This window comes from Cetorhinus maximus, chromosome 8 (genome assembly GCF_964194155.1).
Source record: "Cetorhinus maximus chromosome 8, sCetMax3.hap1.1, whole genome shotgun sequence".
Classification (NCBI taxonomy): domain Eukaryota; kingdom Metazoa; phylum Chordata; class Chondrichthyes; order Lamniformes; family Cetorhinidae; genus Cetorhinus; species Cetorhinus maximus.
Window position 1 is genome coordinate 63,357,700 of NC_135886.1, and position 13,845 is coordinate 63,371,544.

The 13,845-nt window shown below is 39.1% G+C and overlaps 1 protein-coding gene across 1 annotated transcript in view; it reads left to right on the plus strand.

The window, feature by feature from the left end:
* Positions 1-13,845, plus strand: part of LOC144683192 (dedicator of cytokinesis protein 11-like) — a 285,806-nt gene that overhangs the window by 204,386 nt on the left and 67,575 nt on the right. The window contains exon 45 of the mRNA XM_078546152.1: positions 3,422-3,479. Within this exon, the coding sequence (XP_078402278.1) occupies positions 3,422-3,479 (58 nt within the window). The remainder of the gene's footprint in view (positions 1-3,421; positions 3,480-13,845) is intronic.

Below are 13,845 nucleotides of genomic sequence, written 5' to 3' on the forward strand. Positions count from 1 at the left end.
GTATGACACCCATCCTCTCAGCAGATGGCAATCAACTCCTAATAAATAAGTATGAGATTCTCTCTCGTTGGGCAGAACACTTCAGCAATCTCTTAAACCAACACTCTATAGTGTGCAATGATAAAATTGAGCCACTTCCACAGCACCACACTCTGAAAGAGTTTGCTCTCGATCTTCGTAAGCAGAAGTCACTAAGGCCATAAAGCAGCTCTTTATGGGCAAGTCGCCGGGAACTATGGCATCCCACCTAAAATATTCAATACAGAGGGCCTCACATGGTTAGGAAACTCACTAGTCCCTTCTGCTTAATCTAGAGCTAGGATGCTGTGCCCCAAGACTACAAGGATGTCTCCTTAACTCATCCCTACAAACAGAAAGGGAGAAAGTCCACCTGTGACAGTCATCGGTATCATTTTTCTTTAAATGGCAGGAACTAATTTGAACTACCCAGGCAATTGCAATGCAATCCTTAATTGGGAACTTCCGGGGGTGGCAGGGTTGTTCCCTAGTGCATCTTTGGGGTACCTCCCAGATGAACTGCTCCGGAACTCGGATGTTATGGACCATGATCTTTGCAGCACATCAAATTCAATAAAACTCCTGTGAACAAAACAAGGACCTCTATATGGTGCTCGTTGACCTGGATGTTATTGGTTGCATTTCCTGTCACCAACAACAACAAGCAAGGCTGTGTATTGGCTTCAGCGCTGTTCACCATATACTTTTCACCCATGCTACAGTATGTATTCAAAGATCTTGACACAGGAGTACGCATTCAATTCAGCACAGATGGCAATCTCTTCAACTTGCAAAGGCTCAAAAGTTTGAACAAAGTTTATTGAACAGCTACTGAGTGAACTCCTGTTTGCAGAAAATTGTGCTCTCCTGGCACATACTCCAGAGGACATTCAGCTGTTTTTTGATCCATCTCCCCTAGCCCCGGGACACTTGGGCCTGACAATAAGCCTGAAGAAGACAGATCTTGTATCAACCCACCCCTGGCCACATACTCCAAGACCCCATAGTCACTGTCAACAAAACACCCTCCCGTTCAGTACAGAAGATTTGCTATCTTGGAAGGGTCCTCTCCAATAACACTATGCTGCATGAAGAGATCAGCTATTTTCTGACCAAAGCAAGCTCAGTGGGTGACAGGCTCATTCACAGAGTTCGGAAAGAGCATGGAGTTTGTCTGAAAACAAAGGTTAAAGTCTACCAGGCAGTTGTTCTTACATCACTTCTTTATAGGAGTGAGACTTGGATAACCTACTAGCATCACATAAAGCAACTAGAAGCACTCCATCCTGACTGAGATCCATATAAAACATCAAGTGACAGGACAAAATCCCCAAGCTGAACATGGACATGCACCACAGGACGTCCCAAACTTACCCATAAAGACAATCTGAAAGCTAACCACAGAGCTTGCAAGCTGGATCCCAATATATTGAAAAAAACAACCTTGGACAGACCCAAATGTAGAAATCCCTGTCATCAAGCGATTTCGAGATTTGAGAACAGAGTCAAGTGCCTTCAGGACAAGCGAGCGCAGTGCAAAGCCAATGCCTCCACCCATCCCTCCTACACTGACTTCATAAGCAGGATTCGCAATCGGTTGTGCCTAATGTCACATGAGTTGACGTCAACCTAGACTGTAAACCAGTATTTTTCTGTCTCATTTTTTTGCTGAACACTTATCTGTTGAAGCGACAGGAGAATCCATCATCAATGCCTAACAAAAATCTATCAATAATAGTTTTGAAATGTTCAGTTGATCCCTGACATCTGTAGGAAAGAGTTTCAGATTTCCACTATCCTTTGTGTGAAGAAGTGCTTCCTGACATCATCCTTGAATGGCTTAACTCTAATTTTCAAGTTATGTCCCCTTGTTCTGGACACCACCACCAGCAGAAATATCTCCCTATCTACCTTATCCAATCTTTCAGTCATCTTAAGTACTTCAATTGGTTCAGCCCCTGATCTTGTATATCCGAGAGAATGCCAGCATAGTTTGTGCCAACATGTGTGCAATAGCTGATCATGTGTTGAAACCAATTATATATGACAGACATTTTATCTTTATTACAGCCTCCATTTAGTTCTTATTGAACTGATAACCAAAACATTTGACTAGACCCAGTCAACTGGTGCACTGATCTCATTCTATTGATTCATTCCTTTATGTGAGAGTTTTTATTTATTGTTGTTTGACAAAACCTACATTTAGATAACCAGTGAACATATTGAAGAGAGACTTAAACAAATTGAATCTATCTAATCTTTCCAGTATCACTTCTGGTCCAGTTGGTACCAGCCAACAATGCAAATTTTTGAACCTCTGCTGATTATGTCAGAATGTGTCAGCTGGGTATCTTTGTTTTATAACTTAAAGAAAGACTTGCATTTCTATAACCCCTCCTTGACCTTAGGATGTCCCAAAATACCGCACAGTCAACAAAGTGCTTTTGAAGTGTAGTCACTGTTGTAATGTATGGAATATGGCAGCCAATTTTCACACAGCAAACATGACCAAATAATCATCTTTAGTGATTTTATTTGTGGGATAAATGTTGGCAATCAGACCTCCATTTCTCTTCTGCAAGTAGCGCCATGGGTTCCATGAGAGGGGGCAGATGATGCTTGCTTTAATATCTCAACCCAAAGACAGCAATATCTCAACCCAAAGACAGCATCGCTTTAACATCTCATCCGACAGATGGTATCTTTGACAGTGTGGCATTCCCTCAATACCACATTGAAGTGTCAGCCTGGATCGTGTGCTTAAGTTCCCTGACAGATGCAAGAGTGCTATCAACTGAGCCACAATTGACACTTACTTACAAATATATGAATTAGGAGCAGAAGTAGGTCATTTGGCCTCTCAAGGGACTGTCATTTGACAAGATCATGGCTGATCTGGTTGTGATCTCAACTCTACTTTCCTGTCTGCCCCCCATTGCCCTAGACTCCCTTGTCTATCGAAAATCTAACTCAGCCTTTAATAAATTCAATGACCCAGCCTCCACTGCTCTCTGGGAAAGAGAATTCCACAGACTAACGACCCTCTGAGAGAAGAAATTTCTCCTCATTTCCATCTTAAGTAAGAGATCCCTTATTTTTAAACTGTGTCCACTAGTTCTAGTCTCTCCCACAAGGGGAAACATCCTTTCAGCATTCACCCTGTCAAGTCCACTCAGGAACTTTATATGCTTCAATAAGATCACCTTTCAATCTTCTAAACTACAATGGATACAGACCCAACCTGTCCAATCTTTCCTCATACGATAACCCCTTCATCCCAGTAACCAGCCAAGTGAATCTTCTCTGCACTGCTTCCAATGCAATTACATCCTTTCCTAAATAGTTAACTGTTATTGGGCAAATTGTGAATGAATCTCTCTAACGTGTCTACTCTTTGCAGGCAGTGATGTGTTATGTTCATGTGGCAGCCCTGATTGCGGAATACCTTTACAGAAAGAGTGAGTAAGATATTTTGCACTAAACCCAATGGCTCTCTTTTTTAACAAATTAAAGCAGGATATTAGATGAATGCAAGAGCCTTAAGCACTTGGAATGTTTTACTATGTTAAAGGTGCTATATATATACAAGTTATTGTTATTTACTTCATCAGATCTTTCTGTATATGGCAAACTAAACGTCTGTAGCATTTTCATGAATCAAGGAAAGTTGCTCAGTGTAGACTGGAGGTTACTAAAGGACACAACAATTTTGACAATGTTCCTTTATGACTGTAACTTGGGGCTTAACTTATTTGTCTTAAATGGATCAACGGCTCCACTGAAACACTGAATGGAGGTGTGGCATAGAAATGCCTCAAGTGTTTGCCAGTTTATTCCAACTGCAATAAACACAGAAAATACTGGAAACACTCAGGTCAGGCAACATCAGTGAGGAGAGAAACAAAATTAACATGTCAGGTCACAGAACAGAATCAGAGAATACTATAGCCATGTTACGACAAGTGCAGTTGGTAAAGCGGAGTTATTTAAAAATCCCAGAGGGAAACTTCAAACAACTGTCATAACCTATAATTTTAAGTGTTATGTTTGAGATGCAACTCTAAATTCAGGAACCAGACCACCAGTTCTTGAGGCTTTACACTAAACTAAATGAAACACTGTATTAATTTACACAGGTTAAAATATATAGACACGTAGCTTCAAATTACAACTATCATAACTTTTAACAAATTCCCAAACTAATCTCCATTAAGGCAACAGCAACCCATAGACTTAACCAAACACCAGGCAAAACATTTTGACCTTACAAATTCAAAATGAGGTTCTTTTCACTTTGGTTCCTGTGGAACCACTTGGAGGCCTTCTGATCTCACATTGCCTCCGCTCTGCACACCCGAAAACTGCTTAAGTTATACCTACCACTGACCATTGAATGTTAATTCTCATTCTATCAACAACCTCTGAACTAAACCTTTCTAACAATAAAACCCCTTTCACCCTTTCATAGTACCAGTTTTATTAGTAATATAAACATATTGCTTGGTATCTGCTAGATAAGCGACAATTTTCACCCCTCTTGAAAGCTCAATTCAAAAAAATGCAAATGCACTTTACATCTCTGTTTACACCTCAAAATTAGTACATATCAAAGCCCCAGAATAGCTGGCTTTAATCCAATTAAGATATACCCACAAGCTAAACCTCTATTTTAAAAGAAAAGTATTTTCCAATAATATATACATTAATAGCTTCATGACAGCCCCCTCCTTATCAAAAAATGAACCGTCCTAATTCTCAAAGACAGCTTCATTTTAATGACTCATCTCACACCATCTCCTATACTCATTACACTATTACATTACCAGATGCATGCATTAACATAAATATATATACACACGAGTCCTTGGTATCAGCAGAAATCACTCCAGTTCAGTGTTCAGGTGCTTTTTTAAATGTCCCATTTTCTTTTAAACTTCAAACTCTTGATAATGCATCCGCGAACAGGTTTTCTCTTCCAGCAATATGTATAATCCTTAGATTAAATGGTTGTAACAATAGACTCCATCTGTAAAGCCTTGCACTTTTGTCACGAAATTTGTCCAAAAGCTTCAAACGATTATGGTCTGTATAAACAATTGTTTCTGATGAATTGTTTGCAGCATAGCTTTGCTGCATTTTGAAATTTAACACCAAACTCAAAGTCTCTTTTTTAATCATTGAATATCTTCCCTATTGTACATTCAGCTTCTGTGAAAAATACCCTATCAGTTTTTCAATTCCAGCGTCATCTTCTTATAACAGTACAGCCCCAAAGGCTATATTGCTTGTGTCAATGGCCAACTTGAATTGCTTGACATAATTGGGTACTGCCAACACTGGTGTCGTAGTTAATATAGTTTTCAAACTGTCAAATGCCTTCTGACCCTCCAGTGTCCATTGAAACTTCTTGTTCTTTTTTAATAATTCAGTCAGTGGAGCAACCACTTGGCTAAAATTTGGTACAAATTTCCGGTAAAGCCCACTGATGCCCAGAAATCTCAAAGCTTCTCATTTTGTTGTAGGCACTGGGAAATCCACGAGAGCCTTGACTTTCGCATCTCTCGGAGCCACCTTACCATGTCCAATGGTATGGCCTAGATACATAACTTGCGCTTTTGCAAATTCACTTTTAGTCAAGTTCATCACCAAATTAGCTTCTTGTAGTCAAGTAAATAATTCTCCCAGATGTTGTAAATGCTCCTCCCACATCTGACTGAAAATAATTAGATCATCAATATTAACCGCACAATTGCTTAGACCTGCAATTACTTTGTCAGTCTTTGAAATGTCGCAGGTGCATTCTTCATATCAAATGGTATGACTTTAACCTGATATAGTCCACTTGGCATTACAAAAGCTAATATCTCCTTTGCTCTCTCCAACAACAGTACCTGCCAATATCCTTTTAGCAGTTCAATCCCTTTGTGATAAATTTCGATTGTCCCGCTTTCTCAATGCAATCCTCCAACCATGGTATGGGATATGAATCTGCTTTTGTCACCGCATTCACCTTTCGATAGCCCACACACAGTCTTTGTGTTCCATCCAGTTTCGGTACCAGTACAATAGGCGAACTCCAGTTACTGCAACTAGACTCAATGTTATCATTTTGAGGCATAAAATCAGTTTTTTTTGTACTTGTGATAACTTTGCCAGATTTAATCTATAATGTTGTTGCCTTATTGAAGATGATATTTCTATACATACATCATGTAAAGCTAATTTTCTTTCCCAATTTATTTCCACAAATAGATTTATGTGACTGTAATAGCTTTTCCAAATCACTTTGACACTTGCTTGGAAGGTAACTCAATATTTCATTTAAATTTTCAAGCACCCCCTCATTATCCAATTTGATTAGAGGAAAATCAATTTCAGAATCCTGCACTTCTACCTCTTTCTCATCATCCACCATCACTAACACTTCTTTTTATTCCTCTTCCCTGTCAAAGTACATTTTAAGCATATTTACATGACCCACCCTCTGCTTCTTTCTTCTATCTGGAGTATTTATTAAATAATTGACTTCACTCAATTTTTTTTCAACCCTGTAAGACCCACTAAATCTTGCATTTAAGGAATCCCCTAGCACTGGTAACAAAACTAGTACTTTCTCTCCAGAAACAAAACTGTGAATTTTAGTCTTCTTATCTGCTTCCACTTTCATTACTTGCTGTGATATCTTTAAATGTTCCTTAGCCAACTCACATGCCCTGTTCAATCTTTCCCTGAAATTTGATACGTAATCCAGGAGAGTAGTTTCTGAATCTTGACCCACCAATTTCTCATGAATCAATTTCAATGGTCCCCTTACCACATGAATATAAACTAGTTCAAAAGGTTTAAACCAGACACTGCTTTAGGAGCGTCTCTAATAGCAAATAACTTAAATGGAATTCCTGTATCCCAATCCTGTGCATAATCCTGACAGTATGCTCTTATCATAGTTTTTAAAGCTTGATGCCACCTTTCCAAAGCTCCTTGTGACTCTGGATGATAAGCTGTTGATTTAAACTTGTCTATCCTCAAACTGTTCATTACTTCCTTAAACAGCTGTGACATGAAATTTGACCCCTGATTTGATTGAATTTCTTTAGGTAAGCCATATCTTGTAAAAAATGTAATTAACTCCTCCACAATCTTCTTAGTTGTAATATTTCTTAAAGGTATCAGGAAACCTGGTAGACACATCCATTATTGTCAATAAATACAGATGTCCACTTTAAGTCTTAGGGAGGAGTCCTACACAATCAATCATGACCCTGGTAAAAGGTTCTTCTAATGCTGGTATTGGGATTAAAGACGCCGGCTTAATCACTGCTTGTGATTTTCCTGTTACTTGACATGTATGACAGGTTCTACAGAATTTGACTACATCCTTATGTAATCCTGGCCAAAAAAAAATCTCTGTATCTTTTCCTGTGTTTTCCTAATTCCTAAATATCCCCCCATTAGAATTTCATGAGCAATCCTCAGTATCTCATTTCTATAATCTAATGGGATGGCAATCTAATGCACCTCCCTCCAGCTTTCATTTGCTGAAACATAATCCGACCGCCACTTTCTCATTAAAATGTTCTCTCGAAGATAATAACATGCTGGAATACATTTTGCTTTGGTTTCTGAATAAGTTTTCTGATACAACTTTTAATTGCAAATCATTTTTCTGTAACTCCACTCTTTGAGTTAAACATTTCAACTGAACTGTCCTGCATTCCTTCCTCCTGAACAATGTTATCAAATACAGTGCCAGCTAATTGGATTTTGACACTTTCTTCTTACCTTTGAACAGCCTGCTTTTCTTGTTTATCTTGTTCTTCCTTATGGGTCTTTGATCTCGTTATAACACAATTAGGAAACAATCCAGGATGTTCCTTCTGTAGCACTTCTGTTGAAAACACTTCTACAGGCTGCTCAATTACCATAGGCATCATCCACATTTGCAATCCAGCTATATCATTACCCAGAATAAATTGAACCCCTGCAATGGGCAATTTTTCCACCACTCCAACTATAACTTCACCATTCTTCCATTTGCTCTTTAAACCTACCTTCCACAATGGAATAAATTTACTATCTCCAAGAACCCCACATATTATGACCTTCTCCTGCAATATTCCCTTTGAATGACAAATACCACTATCCCATAATATTAAGAATTGACTAGCCCCTGTGTTTCTGAAAATTTTAACATCTTTACCTACTCTACCCTGTACACATGGAAAGACTTTCCCTTCAAATACAAAGTCTGTAAACGTTTCTGGAACCTGCTGCTCAGAATTCCCTAGAAACTGTGAACACATTCCCACTTCTTTACCTTTCACTGATTCTCCCTGTTTCACCTATACCCAAACCACTGGTTACTCCTGTGCCTGAACCTTTGAACCCCCACAGTACTTTTACTCCCAGAGCTTTTCTGTACCCTAATAATTCCTACAGATTTTTCCTGCAACCTCAAACATACTGACTTTGTGTGCCCCACTTTATTACAATAAAAACACCTCAATTTTCAAATGTCACTTCTACCTTCAGCACCTTCCTTTTCATTCTGTGAAAAACCTTCCTGGGAACTTCCAGCTACTCCTTTTTTTCCCTAACTACCTACCTTCATTTCATCTTCCCACTTTTTATCCCTTTCCAACTTGAAAGGGTGATTGGAAAAAAGGTTTAGCTCTATCAGCTAACTCATAATCATCAGCTATCTCTGCTGCTTGTCTTACAGAATGAACCTTCTGTTCCTCCGCATGAGTTCTCACCACCAAAGGGATTGAATCTTTAAATTCTTCCAAAAGAATGACTTCGCTAAGAACTACATAGGTTGTCTCTATTTTTAATGCCTGTATCCACCAGTCAAAACTACTTTGTTTTACTCTTTCAAACTCAATATAAGTTTACCCAGGCTGTTTTCTCATATTCCTAAATTTCTGCCTGTATGCTTCAGGAACCAACTCATATGTACTCAAAATAACTTTCTTCACCACATCATAATCCCCTGACAATTCTTCTGAAAGTGAAGCATATATCTCTTGTGTCCTACCTAACAACTTAGACTGTAATAATAATGCCCAGTTTTCCTGTGGCCAATTCATCTGTTTAGGTAGCTTCTCAAGCAGAATAAAGAATGCTTCAATATCTTTTTCCTGAAACTTTGGAAGAGCTTGCACAAATTTAAACATATCCCCACTGGGTTCTACTCTGGAGTCAAATCCTTCCTCACCCTACTGACATCTCATTTTTAACTGCCAACATTTGCAGTTGTAATTCTCTCTCTCTCTCTTTCCTCCTTCGCCATCTTCACAATTTCTAATTCCCTTTTAAAAGCCATTTCTCTGTCCTTTGCTTCAAATTCAAGCTTTTTCAGTTCCTTTGCTTGGTCAAATTCTAGCGTCTTCATTTGTAACTGAAGCCTCACTACCTCCAGCTGTGACTCACTAGTGTCAGGTTTCACTGTAAATGCTGTGCTATACTTTTAACTTTATTTGATTTCCTAGCACCCGCAGGTAACCCAAATTTTAACTTATCTGCCAACTCTGTTAACTTACTTTTGGTTATTTTCTCCAACCCAGTCAGAGTTATCTCTTCTATTCCCAGACAAGTCTTAGCAATTGCCAAAACCTTCTTGCAGTCTCACCACTTCTATAACACCTCACCAACTCCTAAATTCAAATTGCCTCTCATACTCGTAAGTTTAAGATTCACCAATTCCTAACCAATTAAGGAATCAGAAATATAATTTATCCTGGCAAGAGTCCCCAATTGTTATGTCAAGTGCAGTTGGTGAAGCGGAGCTATTTAAAAATCCCAAAGGGAAACTTTAAACAACTGTCATAACCTATAATTTTAAGTGTTATGTTTGAGATGCAACTCTAAATAGACCACTAGTTGTTGAGGCTTTATATTAAACTAAATGAAATTTTATTAATTTACAGAGGTTAACATATATGCTTCATATATGCAACACATGGCTTCAAGTTATCATAATTTTTAACTAATTCCCAAACTAATCTCCATTAAGGCAACAGCAACCCATAGACTTAACCAAACACTAGGCAAAGCATTTTCACCTTACTAATTCAAAATAAGGTTCTTTTCATTTTGGTTCTTGTGGAGTCAGTTGGAGGCTTACAGCTGCCTTTTGATCTCACATTGCATCTGCTCTGCACACCTGAAAACTGCTACCATTTAATGTTAATTCTCATTGTATCAACAACCTCTGAACTAAACCTCTTTAACAATAAAACCCCTTTCATAGAACCAATTTTATTAATAATATAAACATATTGCTTGGTATCTGCTAGATAGGCATCAGTTTCCACCCCACCTCTTGAATGCTGTATTCAAAAAATGCAAATTCACTCTACCTCTCTGTTTACATCTCAAAACTAGTACATATCAAAGGACCCAGTCTAGCTGGCTTTAATCCAATTAAGACACACCCACAGACTAAACCTCTATTTTGAAAGAAAAATATTTTCCAATAATATTATATACATTAATGGCTTCATGACAACAAGGAGAGAGGCCATTAAGCCCATCATGTCCTCATCAGCTCTTTTGAAGAGCAATCCAATTATCCCATTCCCTGAATCTTGCCCCATACCCTTGGATTTTTTTCCCACTTGAAGTAGTTATCCAATTCCCTGCTGAAAGCTATGATTGAATCTGTATCCACCACCCTCTCAGGCAGTGCATTCCAAATCTTAACCATTCACTGTATAAAAAGATTCTTCCTCATGTCATCATCTGTTCTTTGGATGGCCAGATTAGCCTTCAGCCATTGGAAATAGTTTCTCTTTAAAATCATGAAGGATTTAAAAAGAGTAACTAAACATCTCTATCAAATCACTGCTTAGCCTTCTCTGTTCTAAGAAGAACAACTCCAGCTTCTCCAATCTGTCTATGTAACTGTAATCCCTTATCCCAGGAACCTGTTCAGTAAATCTCTACTGCACCCTCTGCATGTCCTTCCTTAAGAGTTAGCCCAATATTGGACACAATACCCCAGTTGGGGTGGAACTAGTGTTTTATACATAGGGTTTAGCATAGTTTTTGGTTTTTTGACTCTGTGCATTGATCTATGAAGTTTTATTGACTACTTTGTTCACCTGCCCTGCCACAAAGACTTATGCACAAACACCTTAGGCATCTCTGTTCCAACACCGCTCTAAAATCATACTATTTAGCTTATTTTGTTTCCTTCCTAATTCTTCCTACCAAAATGCATCTTCTCTGCTTTGAATTTCATCTGTCATGTGATCACCCATTCCACTGGCCTATCTATGTCCTCTTGAAGTCTATCGCTATCTCCCTCACTGTTGACTACACTCCCAAGTTTTATGTCATCTGCAGTAGATGACTTCTCCACAGATCCTACCTAACTTGTTGGGTGTTTTCCAGCATTTTCAGTTTTCAGTTCAGATTTCCAACATCAGTATTTTGCTTTGTTATTGTAACAGTTTCTCATAGTTAAGGCCGCTGCTGATTCACAGGGTTACTGAGAGCCAAGTGGGAAGTATCCGAGCAAAAGTGAGAACTGTACTCCTTACTTCTTTTGGTCATCTGACTAAAATCTCCTTACATGGTTCAGTGTCATACTTTGTTTTATAATAATTCTGTGACGTGCCTTCAACAGAATGAAACATCCAAGGCCTTGGCACATTTCGTTACATTAATGGTGCTATATAAATATACGTACTCCTTTGGTATTGCTGAAAAAAGAGACATGCTTTCAAAGCTTTTTGTCCAGCACTCATCAGGAGAGATTTGCAAGAATGCCAAATCTTATTGCTCGCTGTGTATCGTGCAAACTCATGAATGGGACTAAGGCCACCATTTTTGCTCCTGAAAAGTTCCCATTCTACCTCTGAATTGTTATTTCCTTTGAGATTTGATATTCTTGCAAATCTGTCCTGATGAGTGCAAGATAAAAAGTTTTGACAGTATGTCTCTTTTTTTCAGCAATAAATAAAAGTAGTTGTCATTTTAATGAGTCAGTTTCTGTTTTTGTTTGTGTGTGTGTGTATGTGTGTTGGGGGGTAGTGAGGGGAGGGGGTTCGGTCTGTATATCTGTATGTGCCTTTCAGCATTATATATGCCTCTGTTTTTGTCTGTGTCTGTGAACGTACATACAAATGGGAGGATGAGACACTGCGAGTGAGATTGTATGCATGCAAGAGAATGTGCACATGAGTGTGTGTAAGAGAACACGGGTGTGAAAATAAGAAGGCATGTGGCAACATGTGTACGAAACTGTGCAATTGAACGTAAGCAATGAAGGGCTGAGAAATAAGCACGGCTTCTTGCAGCTCAGATCTTATTGCCGACTCAGACACACCAGTTGCGCATCAAGCAACAGTCCTTATGCTCCTACTGTGTGAGTTATGTATCATTTAAATATCATTGACTAAAAGTGAAAAGTTTTATCAGGTTTAATTTTAAATTATTACACACTCCATAAATGTTATAACTTCAGCTTGTTTACTACCACCACCTTATTTTGAAAAGTGGTTTGTCCTATCATAAATCAGAATGCTTTAGGCTGTTTGAAAACCCAAGCAAGGTAAGGAGAAAGCTCAAAATCTACCTCCAGAAGCAGCATTTTTACATGAAAGAAATCCACCTCATCTTGTATCTACAAATACTTCAGCAAATATTTTTTAGGTGAAACAATGACTAATGGCAGTAAAAGGATGCACACTCTGAGAATGCAGCCCTCATGCTTAATAGGGAAGTTGAAAAACAACTTTCACATCTAAAGGTTTGAATGTGGTATTCTCCGCTACAAATCGACATTGAAGCCAAATCCATTCATTCTTTTTTAAAAAGGAATACGGTAGGAAAAGGGGAATATCAAAAGATATGGGGAGTAACCCTGGAGTGGGATTAGACTGGTTGGGAGGTGGGGGGTCCTTATTAAGGGTTAGGGGGAGTGAGCAGGAGAGCAGGATTAGACTGAGTGGGATAGTCCTAAACTGGCCAGAAGAATTTTTTCGAGTGCTCTTTACTGCTAAACTGTACAATTTTTAGCAAATTTAACAGCAACTCAACTCTACACACATTGGGGGAAGCAGGTTGGTGGGCTGAGGTGGGTGGCGGGGTTCTGACTTGTTATTGCCTACTTGTACCTAAAGACCCCTGGCCTATGATAGGTCAGATGTACTCCCACAATGGGAGCACGAACTCCATATTGGGAAAACAGCAGATCTCTTGGCGAGGAATTGTTGGGAACCTGGTTTGGAGACTTTGAAATGTGATTGGTTTTGGCACATGTTGAAAACCTGATCTCTTCCTCTTCATCGGTCAGCCTCTTTGTTTAATAGCCTGGATGAACTCGGGCAAAGGGGCGCTGGGGAAAGCCTGGGAGAAGAGAGTCTTAACATAAGAACATAAGAAATGGGAGCAGGAGTAGGCCATTCAGCCCTTCAAGCCTGCCCCGCCATTCAGTAAGATCATGGCTGATCTGCCTCAGGCCTCAACTCCTCTTTCATGCCAGCTCCTCATAACCCTCAGCTCCCCAGTATTTCAAAAATCTACCTACCTCCTCTTTAAATATTTTCAGTGATTTAGCCTCCACAACTGTCTGGGGTAGAGGATTCCAGACATTCACTACCCTCTGAGAGAAGAAATTCCTTTGCATCTCAGTTTTAAATGAGTGTCCCCTTATTCTGTAACTATGTCCCGTAGTTCAAGATGCCCCCACTCGTGGAAACATCTTCTGAACATCTGCCCTGTCAAGTCCCCTCAGAATCCTGTACGTTTCAATAAGTTCACCCCTCATTCTTCTAAACTCTAATGAATAAAGGCCTAACCTGTTTAGCCGTTCTT